General features: G+C 41.5%; 1 protein-coding gene across 4 annotated transcripts in view; it reads left to right on the top strand.

Moving 5' to 3' along the window:
- Akap6 (A-kinase anchoring protein 6) overlaps nt 1–13,324 on the top strand; it is a 441,052-nt gene extending 427,728 nt beyond the window's left edge. For all 4 annotated transcript variants that reach the window (XM_040743100.1, XM_040743097.1, XM_040743098.1 and 1 more), the window contains 2 exons: nt 1,743–5,154; nt 10,179–13,324. In XM_040743100.1, coding sequence (XP_040599034.1) covers nt 1,743–5,114 — 3,372 coding nt within the window. In that variant the 3' untranslated portion in view covers nt 5,115–5,154; nt 10,179–13,324. The remainder of the gene's footprint in view (nt 1–1,742; nt 5,155–10,178) is intronic.
- The last annotated feature ends 838 nt before the right edge of the window (nt 13,325–14,162 follow it).

Genomic DNA, 14,162 nt, shown 5'->3' with positions numbered 1-14,162 from the left:
CACAATGTCTAAGGAAACCTCAGGAAGATGTGGGTGTTGCTCATCTTGGGTCTAACAGGAGGCTGAGAGGAGTTCTTATGGCAGAGACCAGAAAAGAAAGAAAGGGAAGGTGTATACTCTGCTCTACGTTCCCAGGTAAATGGGACTTAAAGCGGAGAACCCAGAAATTGAGGCAAGAAGGTTATGATGCATAGCTTCAGACAGTATTACTACAAGCCCGGGAAGTAAGTGAGTATAAGCGTAAATGTTCCCTAAGGAAATATATGGGCTCTTCTCTTTAACCTTCATGTAGCAGACATTTGGTTTGGGGGGGTGGGGCGGAAAAAAAAGGTTTATTTGGGTTGCATGTCCCAATTACAGTTTATCATTGAGGGAAGCTGATATAGGAACTCAAGGCAGGAGTTGAGGCCAAGGTCATGCAGCAGTCTTGCTTACTGGCTTATTCAGCCTACTTCTTTTTTTTTAATTAATTTACTTTTAAAATTCCAGTCCCTGTTCTCCCTCCCTCTTCTCCTCCTGTTCCCCCCTCCCCCTCCCCCGCCCCACCTCCCATCTGCTCCTCAGAGAGGGTAAGGTCTCCCCTAGGAAGTCTACTAAGTCTGTCCCATCATCTCCTTGAGGCAGGACCAAAGCACCTCCCCACCCCCTCAACCCCCCTGTGTCTACGCTGAGCAAGGTGTCTCTCCATATAGAATGGGCTCCACTAAGTCAGTTTGTGCATTAGTGTTAGATCTTGGACACACTGTTAGTGGCCTCAAATGTTGTCCTAGCCGCACCATTGTCACCTATATTATGGGAGTCTAGTCCGGTCTTATGCAGGTTCCCCGTTTGTCAGACCTGAGTCAGTGATCTCTCACTAGCTCAGGTCCGCTGATTCTGTGGGTTTCCCCGTCATGGTCTTGATTCCTTTGTTCATATTATCGCTCCTCCCTCACTTTGATTGTACTCCAGGAGCTTGGTTCAACGGTTAGTTGTGAATTTATTCATCTGCTTCCATCTGTTTCTAGAAGAGGGTTCTAGCTTCTCTGGGGTTGTAGATTGTAGGCTGGGTGTCTTTGTAGCAGACAATTTCTAGCTGCTTTAGCTACTTTCAAATATCACTACTAAAATACTTAAATAATTTTGAGAAAGGGAGATTTCTTTTGGTGCATGGTTTCTGAGGATCCCATTCATGGTCACTTGTCTCCATCATGTCCTTAGGCATGTGGTATAGGATCATTGTTTGCTCCACTGTGAAGCAGTAGCAGAGAAAGGTGCAGGGACAAGATCCTCCCAAGGACCCACTTCAAGTGACATATTTCTTCCAGTTAAATATTATCCACAAAGACCTGCAGAAACTCCCAAAATAGTGGCATCAGATGGGAACCACGCTTTTGAAACACGAGCCTGTGTGACACATATCATATTCAAGCTGCAATAATCAACCCAAACTAAGATTTCAAATGTATTACAATCGACAGGAAATGGCTAACCCCATAAATGATAATGCGATAGCAGTATACTGATCTTACATTTGAATGTATGTTAATGCCTCAGTGACAGTTGTTGATAGAAAAGCTGTCCCTACGGTGTTTGGATATTGTTTCAAGGAGGAACAGAGCCACTGCTGCTGCTATCTCCCAGACTGTGTTTCAGTTCCAGTTTCTGACTTCCAAGACATTTATAACAGATAGAAATTCCCCCACTTAAGTTCTCTAATTCTCTCTCTCTTTCCCTCTCTTCTTCCCCTCCCTTTTACACAGGAGACTTTGAATGTGATCGATCCCGGCTTGATGGACCTGAATGGAATGAGTGAAGATGCCTTAGAGTGGGATGAAACAGATATAAGTAACAAGCTAATTAGTTTGCATGAAGAATCAAATGACCTTGATCAAGACCCAGAGTCTACCATACCCTCAGTGAAACTTGAAGAGACACACCACCAGGATCCTGGTTATGAGGAGGAGGCAGGTGACTTTGGAGGGTCCCAGTATACCTCAAACATCACAGTACCTTCCAGCCCGCAGATTTACCAAGTGTATAGTCTTCACAACGTTGCCCTCCACAAGGACAGCCCCACTGCGTTTCTGGAAAGTAGTCTAAAGCTTACAGGCACAGCCCAGCCCGGTGTCTTAACTAAGAGTCTCAGTAAGGATTCTTCGTTTTCATCCACAAAATCGTTGCCAGATCTTTTAGGGGGTTCCAGTTTGGTGAGACCCTGCCCATGTCACAGTGGAGACGTGAGCCAGAATTCAAGCAGTGAGAGTGGAATTGTCAGCGAAGGAGACAATGAAATGCCTACCAACTCTGAACTGTGTGTGTTCAGTGTGGTAGATGGATCCCCAAGTAACCCTGAAACTGAACATCTGGACCCACAAATGGGAGGAGATACAGTCAACGTGTTAAAGCAAAAATTTAAAGATGAGGAGGAATGCATTAAGCTTCCAAATACCTCTCAGTCACCCATCTCACCAGTGGGTTGTGTAAATGGAAAAGCTGGAGATTTAAACAGTGTTCCCAAACATGTCACTGATTGTGCAGGAGAAGAATTACAAGGAAAACATGATGTGTTTACATTTTATGATTACTCATACCTCCAAGGCTCAAAACTCAAGTTACCAATGATAATGAAACAGTCACAAAGTGACAAGGCGCATGTGGATGATCCCCTTCTTTGTGGTTTTTATTTTGATAAAAAATCCTGCAAATCTAAACATCAGGCTTCGGAGTTACAAACTGATGCGCTGCCCCATGAAAGGGTTTTAGCAAGTGCACCCCATGAAATGGGTCAAAGCTCCTATAAAAGTAGTGACAAAGAGAAGACACTCACAGGCGTTCAGAATGCCAGACAGCTCTCCCTCTTATCTCGTAGCTCATCTATAGAGTCCCTTTCTCCAGGGGGTGATTTGTTTGGGTTAGGTATCTTTAAAAATGGCAGTGACAGCCTCCAGCGAAGCACTTCTTTAGAAAGTTGGTTGACATCCTATAAGAGCAATGAAGATCTTTTTAGCTGTCACAGCTCTGGGGACTTAAGTGTGAGCAGTGGCTCAGTTGGTGAGCTGAGCAAGAGGACATTAGACCTCCTGAATCGCCTGGAGAATATCCAGAGCCCCTCGGAGCAAAAGATAAAGCGGAGTGTTTCTGATGTCACTCTCCAAAGCAGTTCCCAAAAGATGTCCTTTACTGGCCAGATGTCATTGGATGTTGCGTCTTCTATCAATGAAGACTCAGCAGCATCTCTTACAGAACTGAGTAGCAGTGATGAGCTCTCCCTCTGTTCAGAGGATATCGTGTTACACAAAAACAAGGTCCCAGAATCCAATGCATCATTCAGGAAGCGCCTGAATCACTCGGTGGCTGACGAAAGTGATGTCAACGTTAGTATGATTGTTAATGTCTCTTGCACCTCTGCTTGCACTGATGACGAAGACGACAGCGACCTCCTGTCCAGCTCCACTCTCACCCTGACTGAAGAAGAGCTGTGCCTCAAAGACGAGGAGGACGACTCCAGTATTGCGACAGATGATGAGATTTATGAAGAAAGCCACCTGATGTCTGGGCTGGACTACATAAAGAATGAGCTGCAGACTTGGATAAGACCCAAATTTTCCCTGACAAGGGAAAAGAAACGGTGCAGTGCCACTGATGAAATAAAGGGCAATAAAGATGGAGGTCGAAGTGAGAAGATCAACCCCTCAGATACAATGAACATTGAGGCCCTTCTTAATGGCCCCATAAAATGTCTCTCTGAAAACAATGGAAATGGCAAGGATTCACCCAGAACTCACGACTTAGGGACAGGAGGTGAAAACAAGAAAAATCCTTATGAAGTTAGTCAAGATCCACATGTGGCTGACATGGAAAATGGCAATATTGAAAGTACTCCAGAAAGACAAAAGGAGAAGCTGAATGGAATTTCAGAAACATCAGAGACCCTTGGTTTAAATGTGAAAAAAAGTTCTGAATCCAAACATAGTGAGTGTAAAGCATTAACGGATGCTTCAGATAATTCAGATGTTGCTGTAAAGGAATTTTGTCCCCCAAATGATAGACATCTTCCTCAGATTGGTCCAAATCGCCACCATTCTGAAAATCAAAGTGCCCACTGCACATCTGTTGAGAACTCTTGCCCAGAACTGCTGTTGGAAACCAGAGTTGGAAGCAGACAAGACAGTGATGGACTAAAATCTTTGTCTAATGATGTACCAAGCGGGGCTAGCAAATCTGCGGGTTGCTGCCTACTCGAACAAAACGAGACAGAGGAAAGTGCTTCTATCAGCAACAGCACTTCCTGTTGCAACTGCCAGCCAGATGTTTCCCATCAAAAAGATGCTGAAGATTGTTCGGTACACGACTTTGTTAAGGAAATCATTGACATGGCATCAACAGCCCTAAAAAGTAAATCACAACCCGAAAGTGAGGTAGCCCCTCCCACTTCATTAACTCAAATTAAGGAGAAAGTGTTAGAACATTCTCATCGGCCCATGCACCTAAGAAAGGGGGACTTTTATTCCTACCTATCTCTTTCATCCCATGACAGTGATTGTGGGGAGGTCACCAATTACATAGATGAGAAGAGCAGCACCCCATTGCCACCTGAATCTGTGGACTTTAGCTTGGATGACAAGGAAGACATCGAATGCTTCTTTGAAGCTTGTGTTGAAGATGACCTTGTGGATGAGAAAGCCTGTTTCTCTAGTGCCCTTCCAAATGAACCAGCAGTTCCGGATGAAGCTGCTATGCCAACACAAGTGACAGCAAGCTCTCCTGTGTTCAATGATGCTGCTTCCTCACTGGATCAGACAGACATGGTAGCTCTTTCAGAACCTTCCCCTCAGAGAGAGGCTGACAATAGAAAGGAAACAGGTAATGAATCGCGAACATCCCAGGGCTGTTCAGAAAGCTCAGAGCTTACTACTCCTTCAAAACAGGCCAATAAAGATGGACTTTCAAGAAACCAAGGTGAACCAGAAGAAAATAACGCTGCTTCAGCCAAATCAAAAATTCAAGCTCGCCCATTGAATGCAAAACAGCCAAAAGCCAAGGCTATGATGTATCCCAGGCTGCAAACTTTAACCTGTAAAGAAAAGCTTGTAAGCTTTCACGAAGATCAACATAGAAACATGCATAGGTAGAAAGTAATGCCCCCAAGCATGGAAATCATCTCATTGAAAGGTATGTATGAGTACTTGGTGTGAGTGTGTGTGCATATGTGTGTGTGGTGTATGAGCTGTCATTATAGAAGAGTAGTCAGAATGACCAGTCATGACACATACATATCAGAATAAGACATTAAATAGAAATGCTTACGCTTACAACAGCGAAAGTAACTGTGAAAAGCAAAAGAGGAAAACTGGTGACATATTTATTTCATCATTTTGACAAGAGCAATTCAATATCTGAGCAAACAGCTGATCAAATTCTTCCACTGGGGGAGAAAAATACTATCCAAGTTGCAGTCATGCCTGATCATTTTAAGATTCCTTACTTGTGCTCCTACTTGGACCTGCCTGCTGATGAACAAGGATTGGGCTGAAGACTGTGTCTCTGGACTCGAGTTTTCCCTTTATGCTTCTACCCGACATAGGTACTGTCACACTCATTTTCTTGAGGAAGGCTGTGCTGTCACAGCTCCTAATCCATGCCTGAGAATTCTAACAGGAGGGGAAGTTGATATAAAAGAAGATCCCCTTATTTATACACACACAGATTGAGGACTGGTCTAGAACACACACAGATTGAAGACTGGTCTAGAACACACACAGATTGATGACTGGTCTAGAACACACACAGATTGAGGACTGGTCTAGAACACACACAGATTGAGGACTGGTCTAGAACACAAATAATGGAAGAATATGTGACAACTTAATGATGTCCTGATAAAAACAGAATTTTTGAATTTTGCCTGAAGGTGACAGGCTGATTGCCATCATTTTTTAAAAGAAAGTCATTCTACTTTTCATATTTAATAAGACTGCTTTGGCTGATAATTCTGAGGTGGTGATATAGCTTTAAAAGTGACACAAAGATTTTGTTGTTTCCCATTTCTAAGCACCGATGATGAATGTACCTCCTCTATCAAGTTTAAAGAGAAATTTAGATTTCAGATGTGAGAGTTGCATTTCACTAAAGTGTGAGGTGCATAGTGCCCCCTCCACCCCCACTGCAGAAGCCTAATGCGTAACCTAAACTCGTGCTATAGGAAATGAATTACAGAAGCAATCTACCCTAATTTGTTAACTTATTCAAATAACAGTTATTATACTTAACTATGCTAAAGATTATCTTTTTTGTGGCAGATTGTTTATTTTTTGATGAGCCTAATTACTGATTTTCTAAAAGTAATTTACATTTATTACAAATACATCTTTTAAAATGTGACAGATAAATGTTGTTCCCATAATGTATTATGAAAAAAGTTACTATTTAAAAACACATTATTTAATTTGAAAGATGAATGGCAAACATCATTATTTTTTTCCCTGCAACACCTGTGCCCTAAGCTCATTAAAATGTGTGATTCTGTGTAGAGCTGCTAGAATGGGGAGCGAGGGGGGCAATCTATACCATATATATACCCTAAAAATAAACTCAGTATGCAAAACTGAAAAAAGCCATCCTACTTACTAATGTAGCTTCACTAATTTCCCATTTCAGACTCTATTTACAATTGGCTGTGAGTGAGAACAAAAGTGGGAGAGAGAGAAATGTGTTTTCTGTGAGTTGTGCCCACCCTATAATCACATTCTCCATCAGTATGCAGTAAAACTGACCATTAAGGGAGAGTAACTGGGATTCGATAAGCTGTTTCAGAGCAAGTTCTATTAGAACTGATTGGATGCGGGCTCCGTCCGCCTCCACTGAAGGCCCTGGAGAGCCCAGCTGATTTTGTTTTCTGAAAAAAGGATAAAGGCTGGAAAGCCACAGCACTCTGAGTGTGCCACCCTGTGACTGTGACCCTCGAGTCACCAGCCGTGCTGAGATCAGCAGCAGAGAAAGCTCTGGCCTTGGAGAAGCCTCTGGAATGTATTCTCCCTGTTTGATCCTCTGGGAGACTCTTCTCTCCCTCACATAGAGAAATGGAATTGAAATGAAACGTAAATGATGAGCAATTCCATTTTTTGACTGGAGGGAAGTGAAGGTGCTGATGGATCTATGTAATTGTCACATTTTACAAGCATAGACAGTGTAAGACTCCCAAAGGCTTGCCTGCCCATCAGCGGGGCTCTGTTACACCCCATGCAGGCCTCTATTGTGGGCAAAGGGAGAAGCAGCGAGTTTTACTTCTGCAGAACTGACATCGCCCCCAAGTGACTTATTGCCTAGAGCGATGGCAACAGTTATATGTTGCTCCTATTCACTTTTGAAGGGGTGTGCGCACATTTGAGTGTATGTATGTGTTTATATGTGTGCAAATGTGTGTGTGTGTGTGTGTGTGTGTGTGTGTGTGTTGCAGTATTATGTTAACTAAACACCTTGGAGCCTCGTTTCAGGGCTAGTTACCAGCCTTGGGCTTGAACTTTCACATAGAGTCGAAATGCTGTCACCTGAAAAGTTACCCAGTCTGAAAACGCTGCTGTTTTCAGCACTTAGTGTCAGGATGGGTAGGAAAGGCACTGGTAAATATGACACGTTGCATTGGAGTAAGCATGTTTATTGTCATTGTCCTTCATACAGAGTCCAAAATAGCAAAAGCTCTTCTTTCTAAAAGCCATTTGAGGACCATTAGATGAGATCTTCTTTGTATGAGGACAACACAATTCACCAAAGTCAATTTGCTGGAGTTCTTTTCCCAGAAATAAATTCTCAGATGATGAAATGATTACAATTCCTATGACTTAGAGCCATGCATGTAGTCTGCAACTAGAACAAATTCTTTTCGAAGTGTTTTGAAATTTATTTTTATTTCCTATGTTCAAATAAAAAAAACCTCTGAAGTCATTTGAGAAGATTTAGTGTGGCCCACCGGTGTGTGCATTTGCACTTATTTCCAGGCACACTGCTGGGCTTTTCACTGGGACCATTTGTGTGTTGCATTTCCGTAAAAATAGAGAGGTCAGTTATAGCAAATCACATCAAAGGCAAGGTAACTGGATAGATCCAGTTCTTTCTGCCTAATTTGGAGGAAGCGCACAGTATATGTCTGGAATGCCTCCTAGGACTTGCCTAAGAGATGTACTTTGCACTAATCTTTTTGCTGTATTCTGACAGTTATTTCTTCATAATCCCCATCCTAAGCCTGTGATCTCTGATGAATGGTTTAACCCTAAACTTCAGGCTGGATAAATCCTGCCGTGTAAAAAGTTAACTCCTCGTGTGCAGCCAATGTGTACTTTTATGTCTTCTCTTTCAGGTTTTCTGGTGGTTTGGTTGGTGTGTGTGTGTGTGTGTGTGTGTGTGTGTGTGTGTGTGTGTTGGGGACGGGTTTTTTTTATTACTTCCTCTGGTCTTGGTTTCATTGTCTTGCCTACTTTATCAGACTGCAGGTGTAGTGGAGACCACAGAGTTTTTGATTTTAGATGACCATCTATGTTGATCCATATTCAGGTTTGCACATACAGTTTAGAGTGAGGTTCTGCTTTTATAAGCTCAGAAAGTGGTAGGAGCAAACACTTCTCACCATACACAGTGTCTCATTCTCCTACTGGACTGGCACTGTTTGGCCAAGCCAAGAAGCTTTAGGAAACTATGTTGGGGGGCATACATATTATTCTTCCACTAGACACTACATGTATAGTCTTGTGAATTTACCTTTAAATCACCTTACCAAACCAAGGCTCTTCATGATGTGATTTGAATTATCTGGTGCATCTGAATAACTCGCCATGCTAAATAAAAAAGATTTTATTGTATAAAGTCAACATTCTCACTCCCTCCATCTCTCTCTCTCTCTCTCTCTCTCTCTCTCTCTCTCTCTCTCTCTCTCTCTCTCTCTCTCTCTCTCTCACACACACACACACACACACAACGATTTGGGCTTGAGCCCATTTGGCCTGCCTGCTTCCAAGTGTGCCAAGTTGAAAGAATTGATTACCCACAGGGAATTCAGTTGCCAGCTCTTTCCTGAGACAGGATCCGATTCACCCGAGGAGTCCCTGCTCAGTGGCAGATTTCTGATGAGTCACATCCTCAGCATTTGAGCAATGCCACACTGTGCTTTCCTAAATTACTGAATTAATTTACTGTACCAAATTTTGTCCCATCTGCCTCTGTCTGTCTCCCCATTCCTGCTAACTCTCCCTATCCTCCAAATATCCTGTTTGGCTCTAGTGGAACTACAGATGGAAAACTTTTTTTCTGACTCCTACACAAAGTTGTAAGTGTATAGAAAGAGACAGAAAGATACAGAAGAATATTTGCTTCTAAGAGGTCAGGACAAAACCTGATATAGCACTTCAGAATTTAGATTAAACCGGGCAGGCAGAGGCCTGCTTTATTGAGAGCTGGTCTGTGAACCTAAGGTAATTGTATCCTGGAATTTAGATGTTTCTCAGATTTGACCAGGTGTTATAGCCATTTAGAAATAAGTAGGACACAATGAGATTGGAACAAATTTGTATCAATCATCCCACGTAAAAAGAGAATTGAATAAATTTGGTTTCCACAATGTTTCCTGTACCTAAAAATGAAACGCAGTAATATTTGAGCTGTAAATTCTAATTATAGCCATTTATAGGCAAGGATCTCTAGCATTCAGGATTATCACATTTCATCACTACAGAATAGAATTGTTCAACATCACACACAAATTACTGAAGGGAGTGCTAAACTGAGAGCCAGGCCCCAGTCTGAAGATTATCATTCGCACGTCGTCACATCCCTTGGTATCAGCTGCCTGACATTTTCATACAGATTTGGAACTACCATGTTAAAACTGAAATCACCCACAGAAGAATTAATGAGTTGATTACCCAGAGAAAAGCTGATCGTATTTGATTCCACTTATTTTTTGAAATTATGTATTGAAGTATCTGTGTATCTCACTGAACTGAAATTTTTTTGTTTTTGTTTTTGTTGTTGTTTTATTTGTATGTAGTTTGAGCCTTGAGCTAGTGAACTAGTCACATCTCACACACTCTCATTTTAGATCGTTAGCAGCTGATCCCCCACTGGCAGCTTCCCGAAAGGGCTTCAATCTGCAAACGATAGAGATGTTTCTGAAACCTTTTCCTGTCACTTTTTTTTGTTTCCCGTAGACAGCCTGGCTGCAGCTCAGGGCCGGCCTGACCTACCCTGGGCTGATATTGGGTTCCATCCTGTCGTCACTGCCACCCATCACCTCTGAACCAGTCTGTCCACGTGGGCCTTGTGATCTGGATGTGTGCATTGCTTCTCTTTAGGTGATCTTATTTCCACAAAGCTGCTTGCTCTCCCATGGATTCCTGTCCCAAGCTACCTCTGCCAACCCTCTCTCCAGCAAGACTTCTGTTTACCCCCTCCTCTCCTGCCTCCCCCTTAAAGCTCTGCAGTACACTAAATTGATGGTCCATTAAACCCACTGTCTGGAATGACACCCTTCCCCGCCAGGACTTGACCAATTTTATGTTTTACTCTGAAAATGCTCATGGTATTATTGAAAGTGATTTACCTAAAAAGCTCACCCTTGATTTGATTGTAGTATAGAGGAGATATATTGGTCCTAATTACAAAATTAAGCAACAATTAAAAGCACCATTTTATTTCCTTCTTTTTAATAATTATCTATGCAGCACTTCAAGAAAGAGCTATAACAGTGTTGTATATTGTAAACTGTTACATTCTACTATTAAGTTTGTTTTTGGTTTCTATGCTTCTTGAGGTGGTGATGAGAAAAACGTTTTTAAAAACAGTGTGCCTTGCTGTATTTCTTATACCATTTATTTAAAAGCTGCTTCCGTGGTGATAGTATGTTGGTTTGAGAGGAGGAAATAGCAAGGTTAAGATGTGTGAATAATTTCTGTATATATGTATAAGCTAGTACAAACAGTGATGTATGACAGTATAAAATGCTTTCATGTTTGTGATGTCCAGTGGTGTGGAGAATATACGCCTTAAGCCCATTCAATTGCATGGTGATTAAAATTGGCATAATAAAAATAGCCTATTGGGGGAAAGGAAAATTAATGATCTCTCCTCCCTGTGTTCTTTGCCAAATTCTTGCCTCTGGTTCTGAAAAAATAATATTTATCAGCTTCCAAAATACCCATATTGCACAAAATGGTTAAGTTACTTAAATTCCAGAGTAGGCCTAAAGTCTTCATAATATTCAGAAATCTTTCTGTTTTGCTGTGAGTAAACATCCTGAAAAAGCAAGTGTTTCAAGGTCGTTTCCCCTACATAAAAAAAAACCTTTATAGTAAATGTTTTTATTTATACTTGTTAATGATTTAAAGTGTATCTGGAGATCTCTTATATGTCCTAATTTGTTTTAAATAATTATTTGAATGGGTTTGGTGGATGGTAAAAAGTGTAGAAAAATTGAATATTACTTTATTTAAAGTATAGATTTCAGGTGTATTTATTTTATTAAGAAAATCAGCAGAGAAATATTCCATTTGGTTGTTTTTTTTAACTTGAAAAACACAGCCTTTAATTTATATCGTCACTCCTACTAAAGTGCCTGACACACAGTAGGTATCCACAGAATCTGCTGAATCAGAGTATTGAGTGGGGCAACATGGAAGATGTAGAGAGAATCTTTATTCTGAGACTCCTGTGTTAAAACAAATGACTAGATAAAAATGTGCAAAGTGAAACCATACACTGCATATAATTAGATCTTTAAAAGAGGAAAGAGAACATGACAGAAGTATGTAGCCACAGAAATGACAATCATTCATTCGCCAGATCATTCATTAGCATCTTTTGTCTGCAAGTCACTATTCTAGATTCAGGGAATGCAGCTATGAACCGTGTGCTGCCTTTGGAGGCTTATCTTTGTTAGAGACAAACTGACCTACCACACAGACAACAGGCCATAGTAGTGTCCTACCGGGAGAATGCAAGTGTAGGGAAAGAGTTGCGGCAAGAGAGATAGCAGCGAGGACAGCGGTAAAGAGAAAGGTTAGCAAAGAACAGGATGGGATACCAGTGGGGGCTCATTACAGGTATGACAGGACAAAAGGCCAAGTGGAGAGAAATGAGAGGTGTGTATGGCGTGGAGTTGGAGCTTTGGTGTGCAGTGTATTAGGTGTACTTGTAGTTTGTTTGGGGCTTTATCTGGTTTAAGACTGGAACTCTACTAGCACCATCCCAAGAACACCTAAATACCACTTGTCTGTAATTTCACAGGGCCTTAATAATCTTGTGTGGATTTTGCCCCTTCTAACTATTGCTGCACGTATTTTTAAATGGATGGCTCATTCTAGGCTTTTGAATATGTAGTGACTTCTTCCAAAGGAGTCTTAGGGAGACATCTAGTTATAGTGTTGATGAGGATTGCAAGGGGGAAATGTTAGACATAAGCTTGTGGTAGGGGGAAGTGAGGGAGAATTAGCTAGGCTCGAGGCAGTAATAGAGTGCACAAGGATAGTAGCCTGAGATACAGAGAAAGACGAACCCTAGGGACTTGGGAATATTTGGACATTTTGGACATCTTTTAGGATAGGGCATTATCTTATATATTGAGACAACCTGAATTTCTCTTGGTCAGTAATTACTATCAAGTCTGTATTCATTGGGGAAACATTCAAAGAATTAATGGTCAAGGTGTAATGTTTGCCTCTTATGTACTCATGAAGACTTAGGATTTGAAAATATTTATTAATTATCTTTTTAGCATTAACATCAAAATTTTAGGTTGAGTTTTGGGTTTATTAATGCCTTTTCCAGTCAGATGGAAGAGCCTTATTCTCACACCCTGTGTAGATGCTACCTTCCCGGTTACCCTTGACAACAGTCCATTTGGTTTGTATTAACTCAAGCACCTCTATCTATACAGGTCCCACGACAATGGTTTGTAATTTGGTAAAGCAAAGTGTCCCTCTGCTGGGCAGGTGTTTCCATCAGAGTGTGCTTTCTTAAGCTGCTGAAGTCCACAGGGCGCCCCTCCCCCACTTAGTTTTGTTCATTGGTCCTATATCTGCTGCAGAGCCATGGTCACCCTGCAGGCAATTGAGGACAGTTACTCTCTCCTAAGCACTGTTCCTCCAACTGCCCTTCCTACGTCATGATTTCAGATCCATTTCAACCCGACTGAATGTTAACAGACAGAACCCTTGAAGTCAAGGGACAGTCTTCATCATACATGTAGAGGAGCGTCTGGATGTTTAAGTGCTAAATTTTCTCTAAAATATATTCAAGATATATGTTTATTCTATTATTGTAAATTTCAATAAATAAATAAATAAACAAGTGAGTAAAATAAGACTCCATGACTTCCTTCAGTGGTCCAGTCTGGTACTGGGGTCATCAAAAATCTTTTCTTTACATTGGAATCCAAACCTGACACTTCCATGTAAAACAGATTTACCTTTCCATTTGTTTATTTACTTACTCATTGCGGCATCCAAGCATTCCTTGAGTAGCCACTTGCATGACCTCAGACATACAAAGGCAACTGAACATAGTCTGTGTCTCCAACCAATTTACAGGTTTCTCTCTGATCAGACTCTTGGATAGAACAATTACCACTTTCCCCCAAGTTAGGTTTTTCCCCAGACTCACTCAGTTTGCCTCTCATAGATGAGCAAACTGATATGTCATATGGTCTGGGTTGAACTGTGAGAAGAAGTGAGGTAGTTTTAATCTCAGAGGGAAAGAGTAGTTTTTAGATTTGGGGGGGGCAAGTATTCAGCAAACAGGAGTCTGGATGTAGGGCCTGTGGCAGCCCAGTGTGGATTATTTTGTTGCCTGATTTACTCAGCTCAGGATTCAGCTGTTCTGTAGTAGCTGGGAAGAAAGTAGATGGAGGGAACCAACTGGTCAAGCTCACTTGCTTCCGAATTTAACTGAAATGGGTGGGAGTTTTGTAGAGTAACCTGCCTTCACATATCATAACTTTTGCATTTGAAGCAGAGCTTGGACCACCAAAATTTATGGCTATATCTCTTTGCATATACACAAAGTCTTTCCAGTTTTTAGCTTGGCAATTTCAGACCCACGGAAAAGCCAACTGGTAGGAGAACAATGTCTGTGTACTTACCACTCAGAAACATTTCCTGTTAATATTTTATATTTCCTTCTCTCCCTCTCCACACCAC

The sequence above is a fragment of the Mesocricetus auratus genome, unplaced genomic scaffold (assembly GCF_017639785.1).
Source record: "Mesocricetus auratus isolate SY011 unplaced genomic scaffold, BCM_Maur_2.0 Super-Scaffold_15014, whole genome shotgun sequence".
Taxonomy (NCBI): Eukaryota; Metazoa; Chordata; class Mammalia; order Rodentia; family Cricetidae; genus Mesocricetus; species Mesocricetus auratus.
Note: the sequence above shows the minus strand (reverse complement) of the source record. Positions and strands in the feature narration are given on the sequence as shown.